Source organism: Microtus ochrogaster, chromosome 15, assembly GCF_000317375.1.
Source record: "Microtus ochrogaster isolate Prairie Vole_2 chromosome 15, MicOch1.0, whole genome shotgun sequence".
Taxonomy (NCBI): Eukaryota; Metazoa; Chordata; class Mammalia; order Rodentia; family Cricetidae; genus Microtus; species Microtus ochrogaster.
The window spans coordinates 1,935,030-1,948,081 of NC_022017.1; the positions used below are offsets into that span (position 1 = coordinate 1,935,030).

Genomic DNA, 13,052 nt, shown 5'->3' on the forward strand with positions numbered 1-13,052 from the left:
TGTAGACCAGGCTGGTCTCGAACTCACAGAGATCCGCCTGCCTCTGCCTCCCAAGTGCTGGGATTAAAGGCGTGCGCCACCACCGCCCGGCTCTTTTTTTTTTTTTTAAGGCGGTTTTGTTGTCATTGCCTTTTCTTTTCTGCTTTCTCTAGATTTTGTTTTGTCTCTTTTTTGTTGTTGTTTTGTTTTGTTTTTCGAGACAGGATTTCTCTGTGTAATAGCCTTGGCTTTCCTGGGACTCTGTAGACCAGGAGACTCAAAACTCGCAGTGATCCGCCTGCCTCTGCCTCCCAAGTGCTGGGATTAAAGGTGTGTGTAGCACTACGCCCCGCTTTATTTATAATGACACGGTCTCAGTAAGGATCCTTGCATAGATCTACTAGCATAGAAGTTGGCCATGTAGACCAGGCTAGCCTCAAACTCATAAAGTCTAGATAGCCTGCCTCTGCTTCTCAAGTGCGGGACTTAAGGAGTGTACCACAACTGCCCAGTTTGTGTTTGCTAATCTTTAATCCCAGCCCTCCCCAAGGAAATCAAATTTGAGAGTTGGGATCCAGAACTCAAGTCCTCCGTGAACTCGCCTTCTGCTTGCAACTTAAGCTACCATGAAGGTCCCTACCATCCATTTCTTTTTTTTTTCTTTGAAAAGCTGTGAGGACAAAAGGAACAGGAAGTGGGTTCTCCCCCCACAAAGAGAAAGTGGGGGCTGTTAGAGAGTGGGAAAGGGCAGGCGAGGTTGAGAGCAGAGGGGTGAGGGATTTGCAGGTCCCCTTCCAGGCAGGTCTCCTTTGGGACATATGCTATTTAAAAAAAAATTATTTATTTTTTTATTTTATGGGCATTGGTGTTTTGCCTGGATGTATGTCTGTGTGAGGGTGTTGGTGGGTCCCCTAGAACTGGAGTTACAGGCAGTTGTGAGCTGCCATGTGGGTTCTGGGAATTGAACCCAGGTAGGTCCTCTGGAAGAGCAGTCAGTGCTCTTCACCATTGAGCCATCTCTCCAGCCCCAACAGATGCTATGCTTACCGCTTGGCTGTCCAGTCTTTCCCCATGAACTTATCCCTAGAGACAAGGCATGAGTTAATACTTTAGATCTCCCTCTCTGTCTTGATCGACATCCCTTCTCTTTTTCATCTGGATGGGATATCACAGTTGGAAGTCCTGATCAAGCACTAGCATAAATTCTCTCTGTAGAGGGAACTTCTGCATGGCCACTGAGAAGGGAGCAGAGAAGCCCCACCTAGGAAACAAGATGACTTACGAGAGAGACCACCTACTAAAGGAAGGACATTAAAACCCTAGCCAAGTAAATAAAAATAAAAAGCTGGGCAGTGGTGGTGCATTCTGGAGGAAGAGGCAAAGCAGATCTCTATGAATTCAAGGCCAGCCTGGTCTACAGAGCTAGTTCCAGGACAGGCTCCAAAGCCACAGAGAAACCCTGTCTCAAAAAACCAAAAAAAGAAAAAAAAAAAAAAAAAAAAAAAAAACCTAGCCAAGAAGACATCAGGGATGGCAACTGGTGCATCAGGAGTGAGAGAAGCTGGAATGTTCTTTGAAGGGGGAGATTAATCCCAAGAGGCTAAGTATGGGCATGAATCAGTTGACCCAACAGCCTTCTGCTCTGACCCTCACTCCTGCGTGCCTGAAATCTCAACTTCCAGCTTCTGTCCTACAAACTTAGGTGGGCCTAGGTCTCATTGAGGATACCTTCCTCTGCAAACTGTGCCATGGTCTTCCCATGCCCCATGACTTGCTCCAGGCTAACTCATTGACACTGACAGTTTGGGCAGAACACACAACCACAACTAGCAGATCATCCCTCCTATTCCACACAACGCACACGCACACACACACTCACAGTGCAATCCTGCTTTTATGTGGCTGAATGAACAAGAAAGCATCTCCATTGCCAGCGTTGGGGGGGTGCTGGGTGGTAGTGTAGGTGCCCCATTGTGGCATCATATTCATTGTATGTGAGTTTGTCTGTGTTCATTCACCACAGTGACAGTCCTATGTGGGTAGCAGTATGTACGTGTGCATGCATCATCCCTGTGTTTGTTCATGAGTGTGTATGTCAGTGTGTTCCAGTCTTTCTGTGTGAGTGTCGTCCCCAATCCCCCATCCCCCCCCAGATCTCTAATTAGTGGTTTGGGGTTTGTTCCTTTTCCCTCCTGTTCTTTCCTTTAGCAGAGCAGCGGCGGCAGCAGCAACCTCGGTAGCAGCAGCAGCAGCAGCAGCAGCAACAGAAGCTGCCGCGCCACTGAGTAGCCGTGAGGACTCCCAGTCAGAGTGGGATTGTAGGATTGGATCTGAGTGGGAACAAGAGCGAGCTGACCTGAGAGAAGAGTGGATCCCTCCCAGCGCCCTCAGGCCACCCCTTGCCAGCAGTCTTCCTGCCAGACCTCTTGAGAGGAGACGGGACAGCCAACCCCAGACACCCCAGGTACAGATGCCGAGCAGCTCTGGGGACTGTCCACAGATGCCTATTGGATTTCTGGGGTATGTAGGACACCTAGGTCTACCAGCCCTTTTCACCTTTCCTGGTAGCACCCCCAAAGAAGCTCTGACAACTTGCCCATATTCCTGCTTCCCACCCGCTCCCTGGGCGCCCCCTTTTTTCCTCTCCCTCCCAGATCCCTTCTTTGGGGAGCTCAGCAAATGAAACAGGAAATTTGGACCCTCTGCCTCCCTCTCTCGCCCTCCTCATTGGATCCGGAGTCTTCTCCGCTGGGAAAGCTGTAATTAGGAGGGTGGATCCCTACAGACAGAGAGCAGCCCCCCCACCCCCACCCCCCAGTCCCTTCTAACTTTAGATCTCTTCTCTCCCATTCTCCCTCCCTCTCCCCTTTCCCTCTGGCTCCTCGATTCTCTCCATCTGCCTGGCTCCTTGGGACCTGATCCCCAGCCTGAGGATGGCGTCCTCTCTGCTTGAGGTAACTGTTTCCTCCTCTTCCTAGGAAACCAGGTACAATCTTCCTGGTCCTAACCCATGCCTACCCCACCCCCTCAGCTCACAGAGGCGGTAGCTGCAAAGCCAGTCACTTCCAGGATCCTTCTGGTAATGAGTAGTGTCCTAGGAGGGGCGAACAGGGGGTAGAAGCAAAGGGAGGGGAAAACAGGGCCAGGAGTCGGAGGGCAGTTAAGAAGGGGGAGAGAGAGTTAGGTAAAAAGAAAGTGAGGACCCCTAAGGTCACCTAGGCACTAACTGTGAGGAGTGCAAGAACACGGGGGGGGGGGGGGGGGGGATGACAGCAGGGAACAGGTAGGCTGACAGCGGATAGTGTCTGAGCCGGCATGGAGGAGCCTTCAGCTAGTTCTTTGGCTTGGGAGGGAGTCCCATGTCTAGGGCTCCTACTAAGCAAGATTTGGTCAAGTCTGTGTTGAGGAGAGAGCCTGGACTGGGAGCTGGTGTGTGGGAGAGGAGGGAGGCTGTGGGAGAGAAGAGGAGAACAGCCTTGCATGTGGGGGGCTGACCTGAGAGGGAACCAAGGAGGAGGGACAGGGTCTGAGGCCGCTTGCCCGGCTCACAAATATTTAGCTTTCGGCCAAAGACAAACTGAGCTCTATTTTGGGAGTGGGAGGCGCCAGGGAGGACTGGGCCACTCCCCTCAGGCTGGGACCCCAGTATCCCTTGCCTCTGGTTCTGAAGACAGAGAAAATTAGGGTACCATATGAATTTGGCATCTTGAGAAATCACTAACTTTGCCATGGCTTCTGGGGGACCCAAAGCACAGAGTCGGACAGGGAGGACTTATGGTCCTCCAGTCACTTGGTGCTGTTTCAGGGTCCTTCTGGAGGAATCTGGGGTGAGATAATCCTCCTTGGATGTCAGTGCCCTCCAGCAGCATCGACTTGTTCCTATTTTGGGGGCATTCAGAAGCCACATCTCAGCCCGAAGTAGTGGCACACACCTTTGATCCCACTTGGGAGGCAGAAGCAGGTGAGGCCAGCGCAATCCACATAGAGAGTTCCAGGACAGCCAGAGCTACGTAGAAAGACCATGTCTCAAAAACAAAACAAACAAAACCTCTGTTCTGGGTGCACTAACTCAGGTCCCAGGAGTGACGAGTCCTTGGTGATTGATTCATCAGAAAGTCACCTGGCTAAACCTGTGGGAGATGTGCATGCGTGCGTGCGTGTGTGCGTGTAGTCACTTCTGTGTCCACCGGCCCGTGTGTGAGTGTTAGAGTTGCCTACGTTGCTTGTGGGCACAGGTGTGTGGTGCGTGTGTACACAAGAATGCGTGTGTACTATAAGCTGGATTAGTTTAGTAAGTGCTCAGTCCACATGAGGAGTGGTGTCCATAAGGTTATGAGATAATGACTTTGTGACTGAGTTTGAGGTAATGGCCTACAAGCCAGTATGGCGGGACACACTCTATATCCCGATACAGAGACCTATTCTCAACAGCACTGTGTACCGATTGTTATCGTGGCCCCTTCCCCAATAGAGTCTAAATTTCTTTATTTATTATTATGTATATGTATGACTATGGGCACATACTTCTACTCAACAGACTATATTGAAACAATGGTTTTGAGGAAGCAGATAAAAAAAGGTGCATTTGAGTCCTGGGTCGGCCAGGGCAGGGACAGTGTCGTGGGCATGCATAGCTTCCCAGCCTTGCCAGCGTGGCACGCGTGCCTGGGGGAGGGGCAGCTGGGAGAATTTCTGGAAAGACAGAAGCATTTGGCAATAAGAATGCATGCTTTTGGGTGCTAGGCTTGCCGGTCTCCAGCTCCCTGTGATCAAGACACACCTAACCCAACCATGGACCAATCTCTCTCTCTCACTTTTTCTTTTTTCTTTTTCTTTCTTTTTTTTTTTTTTTTGAGACGTGGTCTCTCTGCATAGCTCTGGCTGTCCTGGAACTCACTCTATAGACCAGGCTGCCCTCAAACTCAGAATCCGCCTGCCTTTGCCTCCCAGGTGCTGGGATTAAAGGTGTATGCCACCACCTAAGGCAGTCTCTCCATTTCTATACCTAGTTTTTAGGGTCTTAGGTTCTTCTGCAATGCCCTGGGAATCCCTCTGAGATGAGTAGCTTCTCCAGCAGTGGAAGGAACTTGGGATTCAGAGAGGGAAGCGAGTGCTGTGGTAAGGACACTTAGCTGAACTGAGGGGAGCTGGGGAGGGGAGGCCACTAGGCATGGAGTTGGGAAGCCTGTGCTGTCGGGATACAGTTCAGTGCTGGAGTGCTTGCTTAGCAGGGATGAGACCTTGGGTCCAAATCCCTAGGAAGCCAAAAGATAAAAATAAAATAATAAAATAAAAATAAAAATAAAATAATAAAAAAATTTGGTTTGTTTTTCAAGAAAAGACTTCTCTGTGTATTCTCTCTGTAGACCAAGCTGGCCTCGAACTCATAGAGATCCGCTTGCTTCTGCCTCCCAAGTGCTGGGATTAAAGACATGCTCTACCACTGCCTACAAGAACATTTTAAAAAATTATAAAGCTGAGCCGGGCGATGGTGGCGCACGCCTTTAATCCCAGCACTTGGGAGGCAGAGGCAGGCGGATCTTTGTGAGTTCGAGACCAGCCTGGTCTACAAGAGCTAGCTCCAGGACAGGCTCCAAAGCCACAGAGAAACCCTGTCTCGAAAAACCAAAAAAAAAAAAAACCAAAAAAAAAAAAAAAAAAAAAACTATAAAGCTGGGTGAATTAAGAAAACTCGGGAGAAAGCTAGAAGTAGGACCAGGAAGCCAAGGTGCTCAGCCTCAGCTGTCAGAAGTGTAGTAAGCATTTCCATGTGAGTTACTTGGAATCAGGCAGTCCCTTCACTTCACTTGACATCAGAGAGAAAGCTTATCTTTCTTTAGAAGCTCCTCATTCAGTACTTTAAGTCTTTTATTTTGTTTATTTTTTTTTTCCTTTTTTGAGACAGGATCTTGCTATGTAGACTGTCCTGGAACTCACTACGTAGAACAGACTGGCCTCAAACTCATAGAGCCCTGCCTGCTTCCCAGTGCTGGGACTAAGGGCATGAACACCTGGCTAAGCCTTTTATTTTAAAGGGTGGTGGGACAGGGATGAAGAACAGGGAAACTGGAAAATGGATATCTTGGTTTCTACAAGGTAATGCATATGATCATACATAGGAGTGTATGCCCGGAATCCTGAACCCTTTCCCTCAGCTCTTACAGAGAGCGAGCAGCGCTGGGGTGGAACTTCTCCAACGCTTGGCCCCCAGAGCAGGCCGGTACTTTGCTTTTTCTTTCTGACCTCCACGGCCCCCATTGGCCCTTGCTCCCAAAGTCGGGGTCTCATGTCAGCCTAGGGTTGGCTGTCTTTTTTACCCCTCCCTACCTTCCCATAGCTGGGTGGGGTCCCTGGGCTTGGCTGAGGCCCTTGTGGCCACAGTGTGAGGGCCGGGCAGGCGGGGGACCGCATCGGCGTTTTTAAAAATAAACCGACCGCAGGGAAGCCACCGGAGTCGGAGCCGAGCAGGGCCATGCTGGGCAGAGGGGGAGGGGCAGCAGCTAAGGGGGAGAAGGAGGGAGGAATGACCTGCTCTGGGGTTGTCTGGGGCCCATCGCCATGGTAGGTTTTCTTAGGTGGGAAGTGTATGCCTTTCTCCTCCTCCGGCTTCCTTCTCCTGTCTTTTCCTGTGTTTTCCTGGCCCGGGATCCCTGACCACCTTTCTTTGCTTATTCTGCCTTCCTTGCTGTTGTTTTTCTACTTTCCTGTCCATTTCTGTCTCTTAAAGCAAACATCTCCCTTTATGGTCCCCTGCTTCTCTGTCACTACCATAGTGGCATACCACAGCTTTGCGCGGCACAGGCACAGTGTCCTTTGTGTCCCATGTTGGTTTCCACAAGTCTTTGAGTTCCTATGTCGCCACCTCCCCTTCATGCTAAATTTTACTCCTGTCCCACCAGCTTTCCTGCCCTAACCTCTCTGCTTGGGCCCTTAGAAGCTTCAGGGAGCCTGGTGGTAGTGGCTGCGCACACCTTTAATCCCAGCAGCACTCAGGAGGCAGAGGCAGGAGGATATCTGTAAGTTCGAGGCCAGCCTGGTCTACAGAGCAAGTTCCAGGATAGCCAGGGCTACATAGAGAAACCAACCGTCTGGGGGTGGGGGTGGGTGGGGAAACTTCAGGAAAACTCTTCCTGGGAAAGTCCAGAGGTTTACTGATGGACAATAAACAACAGTTTATTTGGGTGGTATTTGATGGCTCATATTTGGGAGTCCGTAGGATTTTTTTTGTTTGTTTGTTTTTGTTTGTTTTTTCGAGACAGGGTTTCTCTATGGCTTTGAAGCCTGTCCTGGAACTAGCTCTGTAGACCAGGCTGGTCTCGAACTCACAGAGATCCTCCTGCCTCTGCCTCCCGAGAGCTGGGATTAAAGGTGTGCACCACCACCTCTGGGCAGGAGGCTGTAGAATTAACAAGACCTCACACAAAGATAGAGAGTTGGGCAGGGGTGCAGTATAGAAGTCGTGATCGCAAAGCCCTTCACTGAGATGTGGAGACACTAGCCTCACCTCTAGGACTTGGCATCTCATCTCACACCTGCACACTGAACTAGGGGCCACCAGGCAGCTCTGAGAACCCTGGATTCTTGCCTTCCTTTGTAAGGCTTATTAGGAAGACATTAGACATTGATTTTTTATTTATTTCTTCCTTTCTTTACTTTTCCTTCTTTTTTTCCCCTTTCTTTTTTCTTTCCTATCCCCCCCCCCATAGGGTTTCTTTGTAACTCTTGCTATCCTATCCTGGAACTCACTTTGTAGACCAGGCTGGGCTTGAATGCAGAGATCCGCCTGCCCCTGCCTCTTGAGTGCTGTATTTAAAGGCATGCACCACAACTAGTACTTTTTAATTTTAACTTTACTTGTATAGGTGCTTTGCTACATGGATGTATGTGCACCATGTGTGTTCCTGGTGCCTGCGGAGCCAGAAGAGGGTGTTGAAAATGCCATGTGGGTGCTGGGAACCTAACCCCAGCTCTCTGGAGGAGCAGTAAGGGCTTTTGAGTGCCAAACCATCCCTCCAGCCCCAATAACCAGGTTTTAGAAAAATGTGTGATACACGGACACACGAGGTGGGGGTGTATCTATGTGAATGCCATGCCATGGGATGTGTGGAAGCCAGAGGACAGAGGACAGCTTGTGGGAGGTCTCTCCTGTCATTTTGGGTTCTGGTGCGGGGTGGGGGCGTGAACTTAGGTCATCAGGCTTGGTAACAAATGCTTTTACCCACTGGATCATCTCACTGGCCCCATATGGCCAAGCTTTTGTAGGATCTCTCATTTTCTCTCTTTGTTTGTAAGGTAATTGGGTTGAACCCAGTATTTTGTACATACTAGCCAAGGATGCTAGATTGCATCTCTTCCCATGAGATTCTGAATGTGACCTAAGGAGGGGTACCAGGAGCTCCTGAGGCAGGACAGTCACGAGGGTGCTCAGATTGGTCATTTAAGAAAGGGTTTCTCAGCCGGGCGATGGTGGCGCACGCCTCTAATCCAGCACTCGGGAGGCAGAGGCAGGTGGATCTCTGTGAGTTCGAGACCAGCCTGGTCTACAGAGCTAGTTCCAGGAGAGGCTCCAAAGCCTCTCGAAAAACCAAAAAAAACCAAACAAACAAGAAAGGGTTTCTCTGTGTAGCCTTGGGTGTTCTGGAACTCATTCTGTAGACCAGGCTGGCTTCAAACTCACAGAAGTATGCCTGCCTCTGCCTCCCAAGTGCTGGGATTAAAGGTGTGCGCCACCACCACCTGGATACCTCTGTGAATTTTTTGTTTGTTTGTTTGTTTGTTTTTTCGAGACAGGGTTTCTCTGTTGCTTTGGAGCCTGTCCCAGAACTCACTCTAGACCAGGCTGGCCTCGAACTCACAGAGATCAGCCTGTTTCTGTTTCCCAAATGCTGGGATTAAAGGCGTGCACCAGCACCGCCCAGCCACTTCCGTGTTTCCAAAAGGCCTCCTCAGTCCACTTTTATGTCTTCCGTTCACTCGCTTGAACGGTTTGGTGTGGACCAGCCCATCCATGGACCACATGTTAGGGGATACTGAGACATGAAAGAGAAAGGCTATAATTCAGTGTCTTAACCAGCTCGCTGTCTTAGAGAGTCTTGATGACATTGGACTCTTCCATTGCTCAGAGGAACACTAGCTAGTACCAAGAAGCAGGAGGCGCCCAATGCCTGTTTGAAAACCATTCTTGCTTCCAGTCTAGGCTTGGCTGCAGCCCTCTTCCCTCTCGGTGTCCCAGCAGTGTCTCTGCTGTCCTCTCCTCTAGCTTCCCAGCTCCAAAGTCCATGCCAAGAGATTCCTTCCCAGGGCCTGTGGACTTGACTTCAGGGAGATGAGGCGGTGACTCTTCAGTCATGGACTGAAGCAGAAATAGGAAATGGAAGCGAGGTGAAGCCAGGGAAATCTGGACTGGGGTCCAACATGGTTCCCCAGTGCTTTTGCTTCTCTCTGTGCCCCCATACTGCTTTGTGTGGAGACGATGTGGAAGACAGTGGCCTTGCTATGCTGACCAATCTCATCTCAGAGACTCCTGGACTCAAGTGACCCTCCTGCCTTGGTGTCCTAAGGAGCTAGGCTTTTTAGTTTGGGTTTTTAGTTTCAGTTTTTCAAGACAGGGTCTCTCTACATAGCCCTGGCTGTCCTGGAACTTACTATGTGTAGACCAGGGTAGCCTTGAACTCACAGAGATTCTCCTGCCTCTGTTTAGAGTTCAGGCATAAAGTTATACACCACCATTCCCGGCCTGTTTGCTTTTGAGACAGGGTCTATGCCGCCTGCTCTGGCCTGGAACTGCTGTATAGCTGAGGGTGACCTGAGCCTCTGGTTTTTCTTACTTCCACCTCCTAAATTATGGTGTGAGCTACCACATTCAGGTCATGCTCTTCTTTGAGGGGCATCCTTTTTGAGTCCCTGGCCATGGCTTGGCTTTTGTCTGCTTCAAGTCCACTTTTCTAGGTCAGGGCCCCAATTCTCACCTCAGCCAGCTCTTCCTCAGACTCCACAGTGGGCACTTCCTGCCTGCTGGACTAGAGTATCAGGTCTGGGCCTCTCCTACTCTGGCTCCAGGGGTCCAGGGGTCCAGGGCCTCGCTGGCACGCCACTCTTCCCTCTAGATCCCCGTCTCTTTAGCTTTCCTCTGTGCTTTGTCCTCCGTGTCTGTAGGTCTCAGTCCCATAGCTACACTCTTCTCACGCTCATCTTTCCTCCTAAGTGGTTCCTCTGGCTCTCTCTACAGGAAGAAGCTCACTATGGCTCCAGTCCCCTGGCCATGCTGACAGCAGCGTGCAGTAAATTTGGTGGCTCCAGCCCTCTGCGGGACTGTGCGACAACAGTGGGAAAAGGAGGCACAAAGAAGCCATACTCTGACCTTTCAGCCCCCAAAACCATGGGGGACGCCTACCCAGCTCCCTTTTCAAGCACCAATGGGCTCCTCTCCCCTGCAGGCAGTCCTCCTGCCCCAGCCTCTGGCTATGCCAATGACTATCCACCCTTTCCCCATTCATTTCCTGGGCCCACTGGTGCCCAAGACCCTGGGCTACTGGTGCCCAAGGGGCACAGCTCTTCTGACTGCCTGCCTAGTGTCTACACCTCTCTGGACATGGCCCATCCTTACGGTTCCTGGTACAAGGCAGGTATTCATGCAGGCATCTCACCAGGTCCAGGCAACACACCTACTCCTTGGTGGGACATGCACCCTGGGGGCAACTGGCTAGGTGGTGGCCAGGGCCAGGGTGATGGGCTACAAGGGACACTGTCCACAGGCCCTACCCAGCCTCCACTGAACCCCCAGCTGCCTACTTACCCATCTGACTTTGCCCCCCTCAATCCAGCTCCCTACCCAGCGCCCCACCTCCTGCAATCAGGGCCCCAGCATGTTCTACCCCAAGATGTCTATAAGCCCAAGGCAGTTGGCAATAGTGGGCAACTGGAGGGGAGTGGTGCAGGCAAACCCCCGCGGGGTGCAGGCACTGGGGGTAGTGGTGGATATGCCGGAAGTGGGGCAGGCCGTTCTACTTGCGACTGCCCCAACTGTCAGGAGCTCGAGCGGCTGGGGGCAGCAGCTGCTGGGCTGCGGAAGAAACCCATTCACAGCTGCCACATCCCTGGTTGCGGCAAAGTGTACGGCAAGGCTTCCCATCTGAAAGCCCACTTGCGCTGGCACACTGGCGAGAGGCCTTTCGTCTGCAACTGGCTTTTCTGCGGCAAGAGGTTCACCCGCTCCGACGAGCTGGAGCGCCACGTGCGCACTCACACCCGGGAGAAGAAGTTCACCTGCCTGCTCTGCTCCAAGCGCTTCACCAGAAGCGACCACTTGAGCAAACACCAGCGCACCCACGGGGAACCAGGCCCGGGGCCGCCCCCAAGTGGTCCTAAGGAGCTGGGGGAGGGCCGCAGCGTCGGGGAAGAAGAAGCCAGTCAGCCTCCCCGATCTTCCACCTCCCCTGCACCCCCAGAAAAAGCCCCTGGAGGCAGTCCGGAGCAGAGCAACCTGCTAGAGATCTGAGCTGGGTAGAGGAAGGTCTCCAGTTCCAGGGTCCTCTTGCCAGGCTCTCTTGGTGTGGTGGGCCACTGCTTGCCCCTCACTCTTTCCTATGCATGCTATACTTGGGGGCTTTCTCCGCCTGACCCCTAGACATTACTAACCTGGCTATCTCCTTAGCTCTTCTCCCTTTACCCACTTAGTCAAACTCCTCTCAAGCCCTTGCCTGTGCCTGTGCTCTGGCTTCCTAAACTTTCTCATCCCTTCCACGTTCACAGCTCTTACTTTTTTCTTCCATTTGGACTCCCATCGCCCTCATTAACTCTTTGCCATCGAATCTTTTTGCTTCCCAACCCTGTTCGCGACTTCCCCAGCAGCTTCCGGCTGAGTTCAGGCTTCTGCTGTGCTTCATTCCCTTGAGCCTTTTTTTTAAAAAAGCAAACACAATGATGATGATAATTTATTGCCCCCTGGTGGTTCTTCATTAGGAAGCAGAGTTAGGGAAATTGGTGTTAGTTACCCGGCTGGGAGCATAGTGCCAAGAAGGGGGCAGACCAACGGGGATCTGATCCCCAAGATGGGGTGACCCCAGGGTCAGGGAGGCTGCCCCAGCCTTGAGTACTTAACCCCTACGCACCAGGAGTAAACAATAGTAATAATAATAATTCTATTTATCTAAGTTATGACAGGTCAGGTAGAGTGAGCTGGAGAGGGAAGGGGATTTTCTTTTTTTCTTTTTTTGCTAAGGAAATTCTAGTCAAATGCATTTCTGTATAGACAAAAAACGGTAGTGGAGATCTTGTTCATAGATCTCTATCATCAAGGTCTCAGTGGGTTTTTTAAAATTGGGTTGTTAGTTAGAGTTTCTGTGGGTGTATCTCAGTAAGGTCACTAAGATCCCCAGCCCCAGCCAGAAGCTGTGAAACTTCAAGTCCTGCAGAGGGGAGGACTGGACTGCCTGGACTCCAGCTCTCTGGACTATCCCTCTCAAACCCTGTGACGGCCTCAGGCTAATAACCGCCGTTGTCATGGTTACCGAGAACTTGCAGCTGCCTTCTGAAGCTTGTCCTTTGGGGAAAGTCCACCTAACAGGACTTTGGTTTGGAGGTGCCCCTTCTGAAATGGGGGGAAGGCTTTCTCTGGGAATAAGTTCAAGTGAATCAAATACTTATTAAATGCCTACAATGTGCAAGGCCTAGAAGCCATGAGAAGAGTTTATTGCAGAACAGAGGTCCCTAAACGGGTTTGAGGGTACAGCCACAGGCCCCCAATCTGAGTTTCCACTCCATTTCAGTGACTTTTAAGAGCCGCTTTGTGCCTTTGGACGCCTTTCCTGAGACTATTGGGTCTTCCGGTTCTGTCCCCTGCTCCTTCTACCAAAAAAAAGGGTAAAGCCCGTGGAGTCTGGGAAGAACATACATCGTTGAAAGGATCATCCCCTTGTGGAGACTTTTTTTTTTTAATTTAATAAATAAAAGTTCGATTTGAAATTGTGTCTGGTGAGAAAAGGGGAAGAGGTGGGGGATGGATGGGCCATGGGACTTTTTTTTTTTTCGAGACAGGGTTTCTCTGTGGTTTTTTTGGAGCCTGTCCTGGAACT

General features: G+C 51.0%; 1 protein-coding gene across 1 annotated transcript; it reads left to right on the forward strand.

The window, feature by feature from the left end:
• Positions 1-2,912: 2,912 nt before the first annotated feature.
• Positions 2,913-11,664, forward strand: Sp7 (Sp7 transcription factor). The gene is made up of 2 exons (XM_005353812.3): positions 2,913-2,933; positions 10,208-11,664. Exons 1-2 carry the CDS (start codon positions 2,913-2,915, stop codon positions 11,474-11,476), a joined length of 1,290 nt encoding a protein of 429 aa, XP_005353869.1. The 3' UTR covers positions 11,477-11,664.
• The last annotated feature ends 1,388 nt before the right edge of the window (positions 11,665-13,052 follow it).

What these genes read in the sequence shown, in the direction of transcription:
- Sp7 (XM_005353812.3), top strand. Translation starts at nt 2,913, where the DNA reads ATGGCGTCCTCTCTGCTTGAG. An exon ending in TGGCGTCCTCTCTGCTTGAG is followed by an intron (nt 2,934 to 10,207) that starts GTAACTGTTTCC and finishes CTCTCTCTACAG; the next exon opens with GAAGAAGCTCACTATGGCTC.